Source organism: Triticum dicoccoides, chromosome 1A (assembly GCF_002162155.2).
Source record: "Triticum dicoccoides isolate Atlit2015 ecotype Zavitan chromosome 1A, WEW_v2.0, whole genome shotgun sequence".
In the NCBI taxonomy this organism is placed as follows: Eukaryota; Viridiplantae; Streptophyta; class Magnoliopsida; order Poales; family Poaceae; genus Triticum; species Triticum dicoccoides.
Genome location: NC_041380.1, coordinates 494549454 through 494563179, shown reverse-complemented (window position 1 = coordinate 494563179; position 13726 = coordinate 494549454). Strand labels below are relative to the sequence as shown.

At 47.7% G+C, this 13726-nt stretch overlaps 2 protein-coding genes and 2 pseudogenes across 2 annotated transcripts; 1 reads left to right on the top strand and 3 right to left on the bottom strand.

The window, feature by feature from the left end:
• Positions 1–66: 66 nt before the first annotated feature.
• LOC119282132 lies at positions 67–472 on the bottom strand. The gene is made up of 2 exons (XM_037562457.1): positions 271–472; positions 67–176 (listed from the first exon to the last, which is right to left on the bottom strand). Exons 1-2 carry the CDS (start codon positions 445–447, stop codon positions 129–131), a joined length of 225 nt encoding a protein of 74 aa, XP_037418354.1. The 5' UTR covers positions 448–472; the 3' UTR covers positions 67–128.
• Positions 473–830: 358 nt separating this feature from the next.
• On the bottom strand, positions 831–1045 carry LOC119295776 (annotated as a pseudogene).
• Positions 1046–2261: 1216 nt separating this feature from the next.
• LOC119282109 lies at positions 2262–3221 on the top strand (annotated as a pseudogene).
• Positions 3222–4422: 1201 nt separating this feature from the next.
• Positions 4423–6790, bottom strand: LOC119282097 (CASP-like protein 5B2). Its single transcript, XM_037562436.1, has 3 exons — positions 6406–6790; positions 5581–5713; positions 4423–4868 (listed from the first exon to the last, which is right to left on the bottom strand). The coding sequence occupies exons 1-3, from the start codon at positions 6534–6536 to the stop codon at positions 4668–4670; spliced, it is 465 nt and encodes a 154-aa protein (XP_037418333.1). The 5' UTR covers positions 6537–6790; the 3' UTR covers positions 4423–4667.
• Between the last annotated feature and the right edge of the window lie 6936 nt (positions 6791–13726).

The following is a 13726-nucleotide window of genomic DNA, read 5'->3' as shown; positions in this document are numbered from 1 at the left end:
GAATCCAACACTTCTAGTACATTGCTTTCACTTCACAAAGCTACGTACACACACAAACTGTACAAGGGCTCTTAGGTGTTGAGACGACACAGAAGAGATGGCTTCAATTCAATCGGTACCCCAAATGGTCACTCCTTCCTCCCGATGCCGTGGGACATGTTGTAGATCCCGCGCCCCTGCGCATCCACGCACAACACACCAAACATCAGCCCAATGCCCAACGAAAAACACAAGAAAAGTGCAGCATCAGTCAAGGTCTCTTCAACTTACGACGAGGAAGATGCTGGAGGCGGCCAGCGCGAGAGGGATGGCGACGGAGGTGACCACGTCGTAGCGCCCCTTGAGGTACGTCGGCCTGTGCACGCTCTGGAAGTACCTCTGCTTCTCCACCACCTTCTCCCTCGGCCGGAACGGCGCCTCCGGCTCCGGCGAGTATGACGGCGCCATGCTACTCAAGGCGGAAGATTGCGAACGAGGGCGAAATGCTCTCTTGCAAGCAGCTGCCGTTAGCAGCGGGTACGCCGAGCGTCAGCGTCCTTTATAGGCGCTGAAGGCCGTCAGGCGTCAGCTGGAAACTCCCAGAATGCACCCAAAAACAGAGCTCCCGATCATTTCCGCCCCTGACTTTTGATGAGTCCTGTCACGACTTTCCAGGCCGTTCAATTCGATCCGCCCGGAACGTTCTGGTTAACAAATATCGTCTGCAGCCTCTGAGAAGAAAACTCTAAGAGGACACACACAGCTTAGCCTGAACAGATTCTTCACCAATAACATGATCAAACACTCTCAAAATTCAAACTTATGCTTGAAATATTTTAGATTTAGATTGGCAAGGGCCGCGTGGACGCGTACCCCCTCTATCACAAATTATGATCAAACACTCACAAACATGAACAAAATTCAAACATATGCTTTGAAATATTTTAGACATCCATTCTCCTATCAGAGGAGATGATGGACCAATGCTCCTCCCAAGTGCAATGGAGGCCACTAATCCAGGCCATGGGTCTTCTTGATCACCCATTGACCCCGTCCAGGTAAGTGCTTTTCTCGGTAGCACCAGGTGCTTCATATATAGCCTCCCCTTGTATGTCTTGCTCTGTTGACGAGCAGTATGGGACTAAAACGTCCAGCGAGATCGATTAGACGCGTTGCCACGTACAGTAGTATATCCTTCATAGCTGCAGGCCCACGGGCTGAAGGCCGTCCGGCACTTGGGCTTTTTGGGCTTAATTAAGGGGATAGGATAGCGTCCAGTCCAAGCAAACGCAGAAAATCAGAATCATATGAGTTAAAAAATAAACGCTAGAAAAAATATGATTTGAAAATAAAATTTAAAAAATATTTTCCGTTCAAATATGTTATAGACTTTTTGGAAACAGAAACAAAAAAAAAAAACTGAGACGCATTTGACCGCTGTAGAAAATCAATCGGATATTGAGGTGAAGAAGGAAGCGCAAGCTTGTGCGGTTTCCGCGCACCTCTGCTCTTCTTGATCCAGCCGTACCCATGGTTAGTTGGGACAGACCCATCAGCACCCAATACAATAGCCTTAGCCAACTAGAGATCCAGCTATCGAAGCAAAGTACTACAAATAAATCCGACCGCCGGCTCATAGCAGCAGATGATACGATCCGGTACGAACCTCCGCTCATTCTCTTCCTCTTCTTGAAAAAAAACAACGATCTGGTATGAACTGTTGCCCGATCAGCATCTCCAGCGCCATAAACAAACCCCAGCACCGCACCAGTTTACGCCGGCGAGGTCAACCCTAGCAATCATGCCTCCACGTCAGCCGCACGGGCCGCCATCTACCCCATTGTTTAGCCACGATCGCCACGCAACTGCTCGACAGGTGTATCGGGGAAGAAGTCAGCAGCCAGACGGATCGATCTTCTTGTCCGGTTGTCCCGCCCTGGCAGGCAGCATAGTCGGCCGGGGTGAGGCGAGGTCACGCTGAACTTTCCCGCCATGGCAGCGGTTTCCGACGGATTACGCCACTGTCGGATAAAAAGAACCCGGCCAATCATGGTCCGGCGGAGGTTTGTGTTTGCTTATCTTTTGCGGCAGGTAAGCTGTAGGCTTCAATCAAAGGCTTTTGTTTTTCAGCCGAGAAATTACAGCGACTGAGAAACCACGTCGCTGTGCACTACGTACTCCACTTGGAAAACTCGCCTTGTAAGACTGACCATCCCTTGCGTTCAAGCCTCCTCCCCTCGGCCCCTCCCCTGCTGGGATTCCATAGCCCCAATGATTAATAACCTGGAATTCTGCCCTAGCTAGTTACCCTGGGAAATTCTCATGGTGAGTGTCTGGCACGACACACTTTGATTGGTTGGTTTCGGAGCTAAGGTGAAGCTGTCAGGGAACGAGCAATTATCCTTCCTTCCTAGGCGAGTAGCCCATTTGGTCTCTGATCTCTATCCGCTCAGAGGAATGGTCTATTTTGCCTCCCTTTTTAAGCCCATGTCCTCCTCCCTCGCCATCATTCATCCCAACAAAGCGTGTCAAACCTCTCCCTCAAGTGTTGTCCCAATACCCACTACCTCTTCTCTCCACCGTCTTCTTCAGCTCTCTCGAGCGGAAGGAAAAGGTCTCATGGAGGGCCTCATCCCGTTCATCTACAGGGCCATGGCGCAGTACAGGAAGGAGGGGCAGGTCTCCCTCGCCGACCTCCTCTTCGACGAGCAGCCGTCCTCGTCGCCCACGGCGGCCTCGGCCTACTTCCGCCTCCCCGGGGACTCCGGCCGGCACCAGCGCGTCTCGGCCGACTCCGGCGCACCGTCGGCGCACCATGGAGCACGGATCGTGGTGACCGATTGTGATTGAAGCGCAGAAAGGCCAATAATAAAGGAAACAGAGCGAAGCAGGTGAAGACTTGCCTAGGTACGTTGTCGAGTACATGCAGATACGATGTCGATTGCTGAGCCTAGCTAAGCTAACACGAGCTTCAGACCTGCAGTTTATGTGTGCTATACATGCATATATTTGTATTTCAGTTCAGCCTGTAACGAGTCGGTGAGTGTCAACTGTAAAAATGGGATGCACAAGCGCAGGACCTCCGAAGGAGGACTGTGAAGAAGATGTATAGTGTCAGAGTCCATACATATACATGGAGTGTAATATGGCAATAAAAGCTTCACCATGTACAAAAAGGTTGTGTACACGCACACATGACTGCTTGCTGCAAGACTGCAAAAGAAGTGACTGTCAAGCATCAAGATTGCTAGTTGCATCCGCGTTCTTCAGTTCAATCGTCCTTTTCAAGGAAGAAGAAGAATTTTCAGTTCGAAATAAGGATAAAAACAACCTTCTGGTTTCACACCCAGAGCAAGAACTACCATTGTTCTCTTGAAACTCACAAGAACAAGAATAACTTTGGTTGAAAAGATGTATGCGGAATCACAAGAACACATGGAAGGTTCTGTGCTACTCTGGTCTCCCATCAGGAAAGGAGTACGCACGAGAACCATAATTAAAGCGCACACGAATATTACAGCAACTAGGATTAGTTTGTTTTTCGTACGCACGGATCAATGCGGACTCGCGGACATCGTCCACATGGCCGAAGCCTTAACACTTGGGCGCCGGGTGGACGCCGAAGGGAAAAACAGGGGTAGGAGCACGTAAATTGGAATTTAAGAAAATTCTAGGCACCTGTGCCCGGACAGATCCATTTGAAATAAGCTTGGAGTACCAAACAAATTTCATCTTTGTTAAATTCAGTTCGATATCCCCGCAAAACCGGAAAAAAATTGGTTTGATATCGAGAGCCAAGCCCACACAAGAAAACCTCTCATCCATGACCTCTCTTTTGTGTCAGGCAATTAAAGCCTTTTGTAGGATGAATGTACCAGAATCGGAACTTGTCATGCTGACATTCCATTCAGATGATCTTAGAGGTGCAGAGTATAGTCAACATGGCGTTGATTAAATTCGTACACAGTTTAATCTGAAATTGCCTGACTTCTTTAACGGTGTTTCAGGTAGAGTTATACAAGAAAATCAGAGCAGTCGGACTATTGAAATGACACCTCTGTCCAGACCAACACCCTTATACTTTGATTCTTTACAACGGAGCTGATAGGTTTTCGGCGTGCCTGAAACTCTACAGATTCTTTGTGTTCAATCACGACACCGCTAAGGGCCTGTTCGGTTGACAGGGAAAATGGAGGGGTTTGGGAGGGATTGGCAGGGATTACACCCTCTACAAGTCAAAACCTCCTTCAATCCACCCCAATCCCCCTATGAGGAGGTGTAACCGAACAAAGCCTAAAGAGAAGCGACACACATCCCCGACTCGGCTAAAACTTTCTAATTGGTCACCAATATTGCATCGCATCATCCCAAAACTACAAGGATAACTGGTACAGCTGCAACGCTAAGACTGTGGTACTATCACCTTAGAGAATGAATATGAAGTGTATCTGGAGACACTATAATGAGAAACCGATTTAGCATCATTATCTGGAGGAAAGCTTCCAGTGAGTAATAATACCTAGGAAATGCCACACTGCGAGAGTTTACAGGTGTCCCAACATTTCCATCTGTTTTGGCAGTGTGGTTTCTGTTGCTTACATATCTGAAAAATCGTCCTATATAAATCCTATGATGAGCGGAAACCTCACTATAAACAGAACTTACACACAGGAGGACTATACACAAAATCAGAAGGATGCCAGGAGCCAAAACATGATGACCGCTGATGTAGCACTTAGTGCCCAGGACAGAAAAGCGAATGCCGTCGCGAGTTGAAATCTCCCACAAGGCAGTTCGTAATATCTTCTGCAGAAAGAAATGTCCCTCTCAAAAAGAACTGTTACACCAGCAGCTGAGCACGATGCAGCAAACGAGAGAATCGCAGTAACCTGCATTGTATAGTTGGGTTTCATTAGTGTTGCTGGAAACACTGAGCAAGGGGTAACACAATGCTGTCCAAATGAAGGGCATAATCATACAATTTGGTAGATAGCTCAATAGACTAAGACTAGGACATGCACAGATCAGATTTTCTTTAATGTCAAATTAGTATGATCATTCAGCTAACGTAGATGCACTATTATATGAAAAAAAAGAACAGAGAGACTATGAATAACTTCAATAATAGGTACAGAAACCAAAATTCAACAAAAAGTACAACACCCTAAATTTTTAGTGTGTAACATAACAATAAAATCCCCTAAACGAGCACTAACCAACAAGGGTGTCATCTGCTGTAGCTTAAATGCCATCCATGTAATATGTGTGCTTGCAGCCGTGCATGTATCTTGAGCGAGACAGAGGGAGGGAACAATTGCACTAGACAGGATGATTAACCTAGTAAAACTATAAGTACAAAACTCTACATTTCTGTAGCATTTCAGCACACAAAATAAGCCTTGAATGATCATTTGATTTTGTTTTTCTCATATGGTACGTTTCAGAGCTTCTCAAAGAGCACGCTTATCATATATCGAACGTTAGTCCATGACAAACAATGAAGTAGAGCACATTTCAAAAAAGGAAAAAAAAACAGGAGAAAGCAATAAATCAAAGAAGCACACTGCATGAAAAGAGTTCCAAAAGGAATGTTATCATTACCCAGTCTCCAACGACAAATAAGCTCACTAAAACAGCATTGTTGAGATCTCTTTTGACTTTAAGGGCGTATCCATCAAGACATGCAAGTCCCAAGCTCCACAACGCTTGCAATCCCATCGACGCAATCAAATAGCTGAAATTTGAAAGAGACAAGGACAAGGAGCTCATTACAAAACTCAGATGCGTCCTGCAGTAGAAAGTCTATAAGGTTGGCTATAGATGATATGGCACTCTCTTATAGCCAACCGTTGGCTATACTATTAAGAGCATGGTTAATAGTTGGCTATACTATTAAGGTACTAAGTGAGAATGGAAGGTGGGCCATGCTCTAAGCGTTTTTATGTGGATGATTTATGCGGGACTGTTGGGCGTCGTTGCCACAACAGCAGGCCTTGAGAAGCTCAACTACTTGTATGTGGACAGAATTCACCCGTGCAAGAGCCAACTTGCACTAAAATGGACATTCGTTACAAGTGTAAACTTACATACTACTGTACTATTTTCATAAGCACATGTATCACAGGACAGTGATGGTTAACCTCATACTATCTTGTTAGATTCTCTAGCCAACTATCCAATTCTATCTCTAGTTGACTACGCAAAAATTAACAAAGGCCTTGGTGATAAATAAACTGGGAGCATCAATCTACCACACCACCTTCCCCAGAAGAAAGGCCACTGGTAAATGAATCGTCCATCACTCGATGCACAACATTCCATGAGTTGATTCATGTTAAGCGATTAGGGCTGGATCCTAGTAGATGGTGCCCCACCCGGCACCAAACTTCCCAGAGCAAGACGGGACGAGCAGGGCGGGAGGTTTACCAGAAGGCGGTGTAGCCGGCGAAGCCGTAGGCGGAGGCCATGACGGCGATGGAGGCGGCGGCGAGCGCGGCCTGGCCGAGCCGCAGCCAGAGCCCGCCCCACGTCCCGGGCCTCCCCACCAGCTCCCTCATCTCCGCGACCCCCCACCTATCACCTCCCGCCCCGGTCGGCCATGCGCGCGCGTGCGGATGGAGTTGTACTGCTGCTGCCGAATCAGGTCCCGGGCCGGCCGGTGTATGGTGCGGGGGGCGGAGAGGAATCGCGGCTCAGCTGCTGCCGGCGGCTTTGGGCGAGACTTGTTGTCGACGAGGAAAAGGGGATTGGGAAAGGGGGGTGGTGGGAGTGGGGCGCCGGCGCGGTGGGGAGTTGGTGCGGGGGTGACGCGCGCGGGCGGGCGGGCGGGCGGCGGGCCCCGGCGCGGAGAAAAGGGCGGAGAGCGCCCGGGGCCGCGGGGTTGCTTGCGTTGGTGGTTTCTGATCTGGATCCGATCTGATCTCATCGGATGGCCGGGGTGAGCCGACGGAGGCGGGGGTGAGGGGGAGCGATCCTCCTTCATCCACTTTCCGTGCAGCGCTTTAACGTCGCGTCCGTACCAGTTTGGGGTAAATTTTGTACTGGTGCGGTGGTAATAGCGTGGAGCTGGGAATCACGCGTGGTGTGATGTCCACTTCTGTCCCGTGTCTGCAATCAGTGTGCGGAATCGTGCGTGCAGCCACGGCAAAAAATGTTACTATTCGGCAAAGAAAATGGCACATTTGTGTTGAGCAGCTGATGTTGTTTCAAGCGTAAATAAACCTGTAAAGTTTGGGAAATCAAGATTTTCATTTTTTTCAATCATAAAGGAGGGTTGCATTTGTCATAAATTAAGCGACAACCGGGATCGGAAGCGGAAGCGCGAAAGTCAAAGCGGCAGCCCCTTGTGTAAATTCCACTTCGGCTCCGGCAGAGGATGGTGCTCGTATTCATCACCGTTGGCACTTCAATTCAATGAAAATTGTATAATTTGGTAATGTGTTGTATCTTCTAGATTCTCTCCTTTTTTTGCACTTCAATTCAATGGAAATTCAATTATTTGATAATGTGTTGTATCTTGTAGATTCTCATCTGGTCACAAGGATGAACATCGGAGATTGGAATTTTATTTGGTAAATTGTATCTCATGTTTTAATTTATTTATATGATGCATGAAATATTAGTGTGTGTGTGTTACACATGATGTTTACCTAAATACATGATACTTCTAGTGTTGATAGACCAAAGTAAATTTTATCTTGCGTCATGCCCAGGCTTCGACAATTTGCTAGCTCCGCCACTGGGCCTTGGCCTGGGGCGTGTCTACCAATTCCTTTGTTAACCGTTTATACTGTAGCTACTTTGTAGCTACTGTTCATACTGAAGGTGGCCTGGGACGTGTGTTTCTGCTGGCTCCATTACTGCTCGGTTTTAATAATGAACATTTTTTAAAGACCTATTGTTGCATTTGTTTTAAAGGAACCATGCGACCACAACGACCAGAGAGTCGGGCCCTTCCTTTTGTTGCTCAACAATGTTGAAACCGCAACAACCCACCAGTCCTTGAAGATGGAATTCACTAACAGCTAGAGGGGATGGAGGCCAACACACCCTAGGAAAGAAGACTTCTATATCCTGATCGTAAAATTCATTCAATCCTCGTCAGTTGGAAGGCTCACATGCTCACTCATTGGTGGTTGGTTAGTTTTGGTTATGTTTTTTTTGAAACTTCGGCCTCTTTATTAGATCAAATAACCGTTACACCAGCCACCTTACGATAGATGCCGGTGGTTCCTCAACCCACAAACCGGGTGGATTAAAAGCCGCCAGCCTAGCTAGTTCATGGGAGACACGGTTTGCCTCTCTAGGGCAGTGAATGAAAGACACCGAAGTATAACCTACTGATAAGACATTGCAATCTGCATAAATTGCCGTCGCTCCTGTTGCAGTGAAGCCACCCGAGTTCATTGTATCGATCATCTCCGCACAATCCGCCTCCACAACCAGCTTGCTTACTCCCATTTGTTGCGCTAGTAGGAGGCCATGCCTCAATGCATATGCTTCTGTTGATGCTGCATGGGAGACATGCTCCAGCTTGTCGTTGGAGGCTGCTAAAAACCCCCTTTGTCATCCCTAAGCACTGCCCCGACTGCTCCATTCAGATTCTGTGCATAAAATGATGCATCAACGTTGAGCTTCACGAATCCCTCCCTTGGCTTGGTCCATCAGCCCTTCTGTACTCCCATCTCCTTCTTCCTGGCGTTCGTGTAGTTAGCAGCTAGAGCAAAAATTGGCAGCGCCGATCGGGCTGGCGTTTGAACTTCCTCTTCATGGACCTTTTGCCTTCTTTCCCACCACACGTACCACACTCCCACAAGGACTAGGGTCTGTGCACTGACATCCGGAAGTAAACTTCCTCTCCGCGGTGCACATAAAATGTAGTCCAGCACCGATGAACCAGCTCTATCCACCTCGCATGCCTCCTCCACAAACCCATCCAACTTTAAACATCTCCAAATCTCGGTCGCTCTTGGACAAGTAAACAGGACATGCTTTATATCCTCGCATCCTCCTGCACACATTGGACAGTTCGTGGGCATAACTATATGACGATTCGCGAGGACTCCAAAGCATGGCAAAAACCCATGCAACACCTTCCATGCATGTATCTTGACTTTACTCGGCAGTGAAGATTCCCATAATTTTCCCCAAACTGGATATTGCTGTGACGGTTGGCCTTCCGTTCGCTCGAACCAGCGTCCGAACTGATGATCCCACTCAGCGTGATGTGCCGACCTAACCGTGAATATGTTATTCTTTGTGAACCTCCACGCCACAAAATCATCCATCATTCCTGACGGCGCCAGCGGAATAGCAAGAATTCTCTCCGCATCCACCTGCCAGAATGTATTCATGATCAGCTCGTGATCCCGCACTCCTGTCGCCGGGTCGATCAGGTCAGAAACCTTCGACAACAGGTTTGCTCCTCTCGGGGTGACTACACGTCCATCCGCACTCGCTGCTATCCATGGGTCAGACCAAATATTAACTTGTGAACCATCTCCAATCCTCCAAATAGCCCCTCTTTTGAAAGTATGAATACCAGCACATATACTCTTCCATGTGAAGGAACATCCACTCTTCATCTTTGCTTCCAGAAGTTTCCCGTCTGGGTAATATTTTGATCTTAGGACCTGCGCACACAAGGAATCCGGATTCTCCAACAGTCTCCATACTTGCTTGGCAAGCAAAGCGAGATTGAAGCTATGTAGATCCTTAAATCCCATTCCCCCTTTGTTCTTCGGAATACAAAGTTTCCACCATGCCGCCCAATGTGTCCTCTTATGGTTACCGTTGTCACCCCACCAGTATCTTGATATGGCATCCGTCATCCCTTTGCAAACTTTTTTCGGGATATTAAACACCGACATCGCGAAAACTGGCATGGCTTGAGAAATAGCCTTAATGAGCACATCTTTCCCTCCTGTAGATAGCATCTTCTCCTTCCATCTGCTCAACAACTGATTGATCCGGTCAATGAGGTACTCAAAAGCTTTCACTCCTGTCCGCCCCCACCATTGCCAGTAGACCCAAGTATCTAACATTCATCGCTTCTGTGAATATACGCAATTTCTGACATATTATTACTTTTTCTTCCACTGCCAAATTCGGGCTAAAGTAGATGCTGGACTTTGCATCACTTACCAACTGCCCCGAGCTCTCAAAATAAGCATCCAAAATATCCCGTAGACAGTCAGCATTGGCCCCATCTGCTCTCATCAGAATTAGTGAGTCGTCCGCGAAGAGTAAATGTGAAATTTATGGTGCATCTCTACAGACTCTCACGCCTACTAGATTCCTGTTGTTCTCTTCCCTTTGTAGCAAACTTGACAAGGCCTCAACACACAATAGAAATAAGTAAGGAGACAAGGGGTCTCCCTGCCTTAGCCCTCTCGATGGATAAAACACGTCCGTATTTGTCCCATTGAAGCAAACATTATATGAAACTGATGACACACAAGCCATAATCAACGAGATCCATCTATTATCAAAACCCAACCGCTCCATCATTCTCTTCAGGAAGCACCATTCCACCCTATCATATGCCTTATGCATATCTAATTTCACCGCACATAGCCCTGACTTGCCTTGCTTTCTCTTTATAGTATGCATGCATTCATACGCAATAAGTATGTTGTCCGTGATCAATCTTCCGGGGACAAAAGCACTCTGCGTCGGGCTGATGATCTCCGGTAAGATTCCTTTCAACCGATTAGCTAGCATCTTCGAGATTGTCTTGTAGGCCACATTACAGAGACTAATCGGTCTGAACTGCGTGATATTAGTCGGAGTTGCCACTTTCAGAATCAACACTATGGTGGTACTGTTCCATCCTTCTGGGATCGTACCTGTGTTTATTGCTTCCTACACTTCTTTCACCAGGTCCTCCTTAATCATATTCCAAAACCGTTTGTAAAAAGCAGCATGTAATCCATCCAGTCCAGGGGCCTTGAAACCTCATATACTGAACAGTGCTCGTCGGACATCTTCTTCATTGAATAGAGCTAGCAGCGCTTCGTTCATTTGCACCGATACCTTAGGCACCACTTTTTGAATTACATCCTCATTTGGATTATTCACCTGCGAGGTGAACAAGTTAGTGAAATAATTTTGTACGATCTTCTCCATCTCTGCTTGCCCTTCCTGCACCACTCCATTCTCATCTTGTAAACTCTTGATAGTATTCTTCTTCCTCCTAGCTGAGGCATACATGTGGAAAAAGTTTGTGTTTCTATCATCATGTTTCAACCAATTTGCTCAGCCTCTCTACACCCACTCGATCCCCTCTTGTTCCAGCAAGTTCTCAATGACAAGAAGTATCTCCTTTTGCCTATCTATGGCTGCATCTGTAGCCGGACCCCTTCTCAAGTCCTCCAACTCCGCCTTAAGGGCCGCCATCCTCTTTTGCGGTCTCTTCAACACTTCCCTATCCCACTTGTGCAACTCAGTGTGTACGGCATCGACTTTAGGCTTGAAGGGCCCAATGCCTAGCATCGCCGCCCGTTGCCATGCCGTACGTACCACCGCCTCCACCGTTTCCTCCTTGAGCCATCTTGCTTCAAACCTTCTTTTAGTTCCCCTCGGTCTACTATGTTCCGCACAATATTCCGTATTCACCACTAAAGGTCGATGATCAGACTTCGTCATCTCCCCATTCAGCACTCCTACATGCGGGAAAATATTATTCCACATTGAATTACAAACCGCTCTATCCAGTCTCTCCTTGATCCGACCTCTGCTCCAAGTAAAGCTATCTCCTGAGGCTCCCATATCATCTAGATCACAATTGGCCCGAGCATCTCTAAACCCTTGCATATGTCGCTGCTCCCCCTCCTTCTCATGAGCAAAAAGAATCTCATTAAAATCACCAAACACCATCCAGGGAACGTCCATGACTTGGTGCAGCGATCTAAGATAGTCCCATGATTTATGCTTATTCTCTCTTGCCGGTTCTCCGTAGAATCCTGTACATCTCCACTCCTTCCCATCATCAATAATGACATCAATGAAATTACTCGTAACATCAGGTTTTGTGATTTTCATCTTGCTTCTCCAAAACATCACAAGACCCCCCGCCCTACCATCACTCGGGTTGACCAACCTCTCCTGGAACCCTAACTTTGTCATCAACTTCTCCGCCTCCACGTCAGATAGGTGTGCCTCTGAAAGAAAAGGCACATCTGGTTTATAGCACCTCTGGACCTCCCGAAGTGCTCGAACTGCCCGGGACTAACGCATCCCGCGACAGTTCCACCCTAAGAGTATCATTGGGCCTGGCAGTCCCCCGAACCAGGGGCCGCCAATGTTGCCAAGTCCATAGAAATTGTATCATCAACCTTATGCCTCTTGCTTCCCTGCGAGCTTGTGTCATCCTCCCCCTCCTCTCCTCCTTTCTTGCTTGCTTCCTTCGATTCCAGCCGCTCTCCCCCTTTGCCATCAGTTAACAGAAGTTGCGTGCCTGTCCCCTGATCCTTCTCTTTGAACTCCAGTCTTCTTTTAAATGATCCCGAAGGTTGGCCATCAATAGGATATTTGACCAGGCTACTAGCCGTACTACGTAGGTCATCATCATACCTCTCTCCTGAAGTTTGGTTCCTCCAAGCTTCCCTGCCTCGTCCTCCTCTTCCTCCCTGAGTATTCCATGATCCTCTCTCCTCCTGGCCTGTCTGCGCCCAGTGTTCATCTCTTCTAAACTCCGGAGCAATCAAGGAAACAGGGTAAATTATAGCACTTTCATCATGGACACTGTTACCATGCTCCTTGGCGACATGACTAACCAGGACACAAACACCACAAAAACTAGCATGTTCTCATATTCAAACTCAAAATGCACCTTCTTCTGCCTTAGAGTAAGGCTTGCACATCTCATCAATGGTTTTCGTACGTCCAAAGTGACTCTCACTCGGATCCCTCCCCCTTGGCCCTTGACTGACCGCTCATCCACACGCACCACTTCCACTGCCCTTCTCGCTAATTGCCTAGCAATACTCGCAGTTCTCATCTTCTCCTTAAGCCCCATCACCCTCATCCAAACCTGATAGGTATTGAGTTCAATCTCATTCACCTCCGACCACCCATCATAGGAGGCCAACAATATTGGGCAGTTTCTGAAAATCCACGGCCCTTCGTTCATCACCCTCTCCCAGTCTCCCAAGCAACTCATCTGTATCAAAAATAGATTGTCCTTAATAGCCCTAAACTCCACTTCTTGCTCCAGGTTCCAAGCCGATCGCATATTGCCATAGAAGGCACCATGACTGAACTTTTTATTAGTATGGACCCTAGCCAACACCATGAATTCAGCATCCTTCTCTAGCTCTTCCAAGTCTTCCTCTAATACCACGTCTTCCTCCTCCTCCTTTCTAAGATTCATGTACTTAAGCTTCTCATTCAACGAATCTTCCTGAGACACCCTGGCTCCATCCATCGAGCCTCCCGATCCCAGATCTCCCTTCGCCCTCCTCTTCTCTCCCTCCTGCTCCACCGACTTCCGCCCATTAACCCTAGATGTGGATGAGTCCGCGGGCGCCATGATCTTCCCACCTAGGGTTGTTGTCCCTTCTTGCTTTGCCCTTCTGGATCGAGAGAGCCCTGCCGGACTAGAAGCCCGATCGGGATCCGATCTAGTCTCGCCGTGTTCCCGTAGTCTCCTCGGCTGTCGCCTAGGAGAAAGAAACCCTAAGGGGTACGTGTCATACCGAATCTGTTGGTTAGTTTTGGTTATGTTAGTCCTCTCATCGTTCTCCTT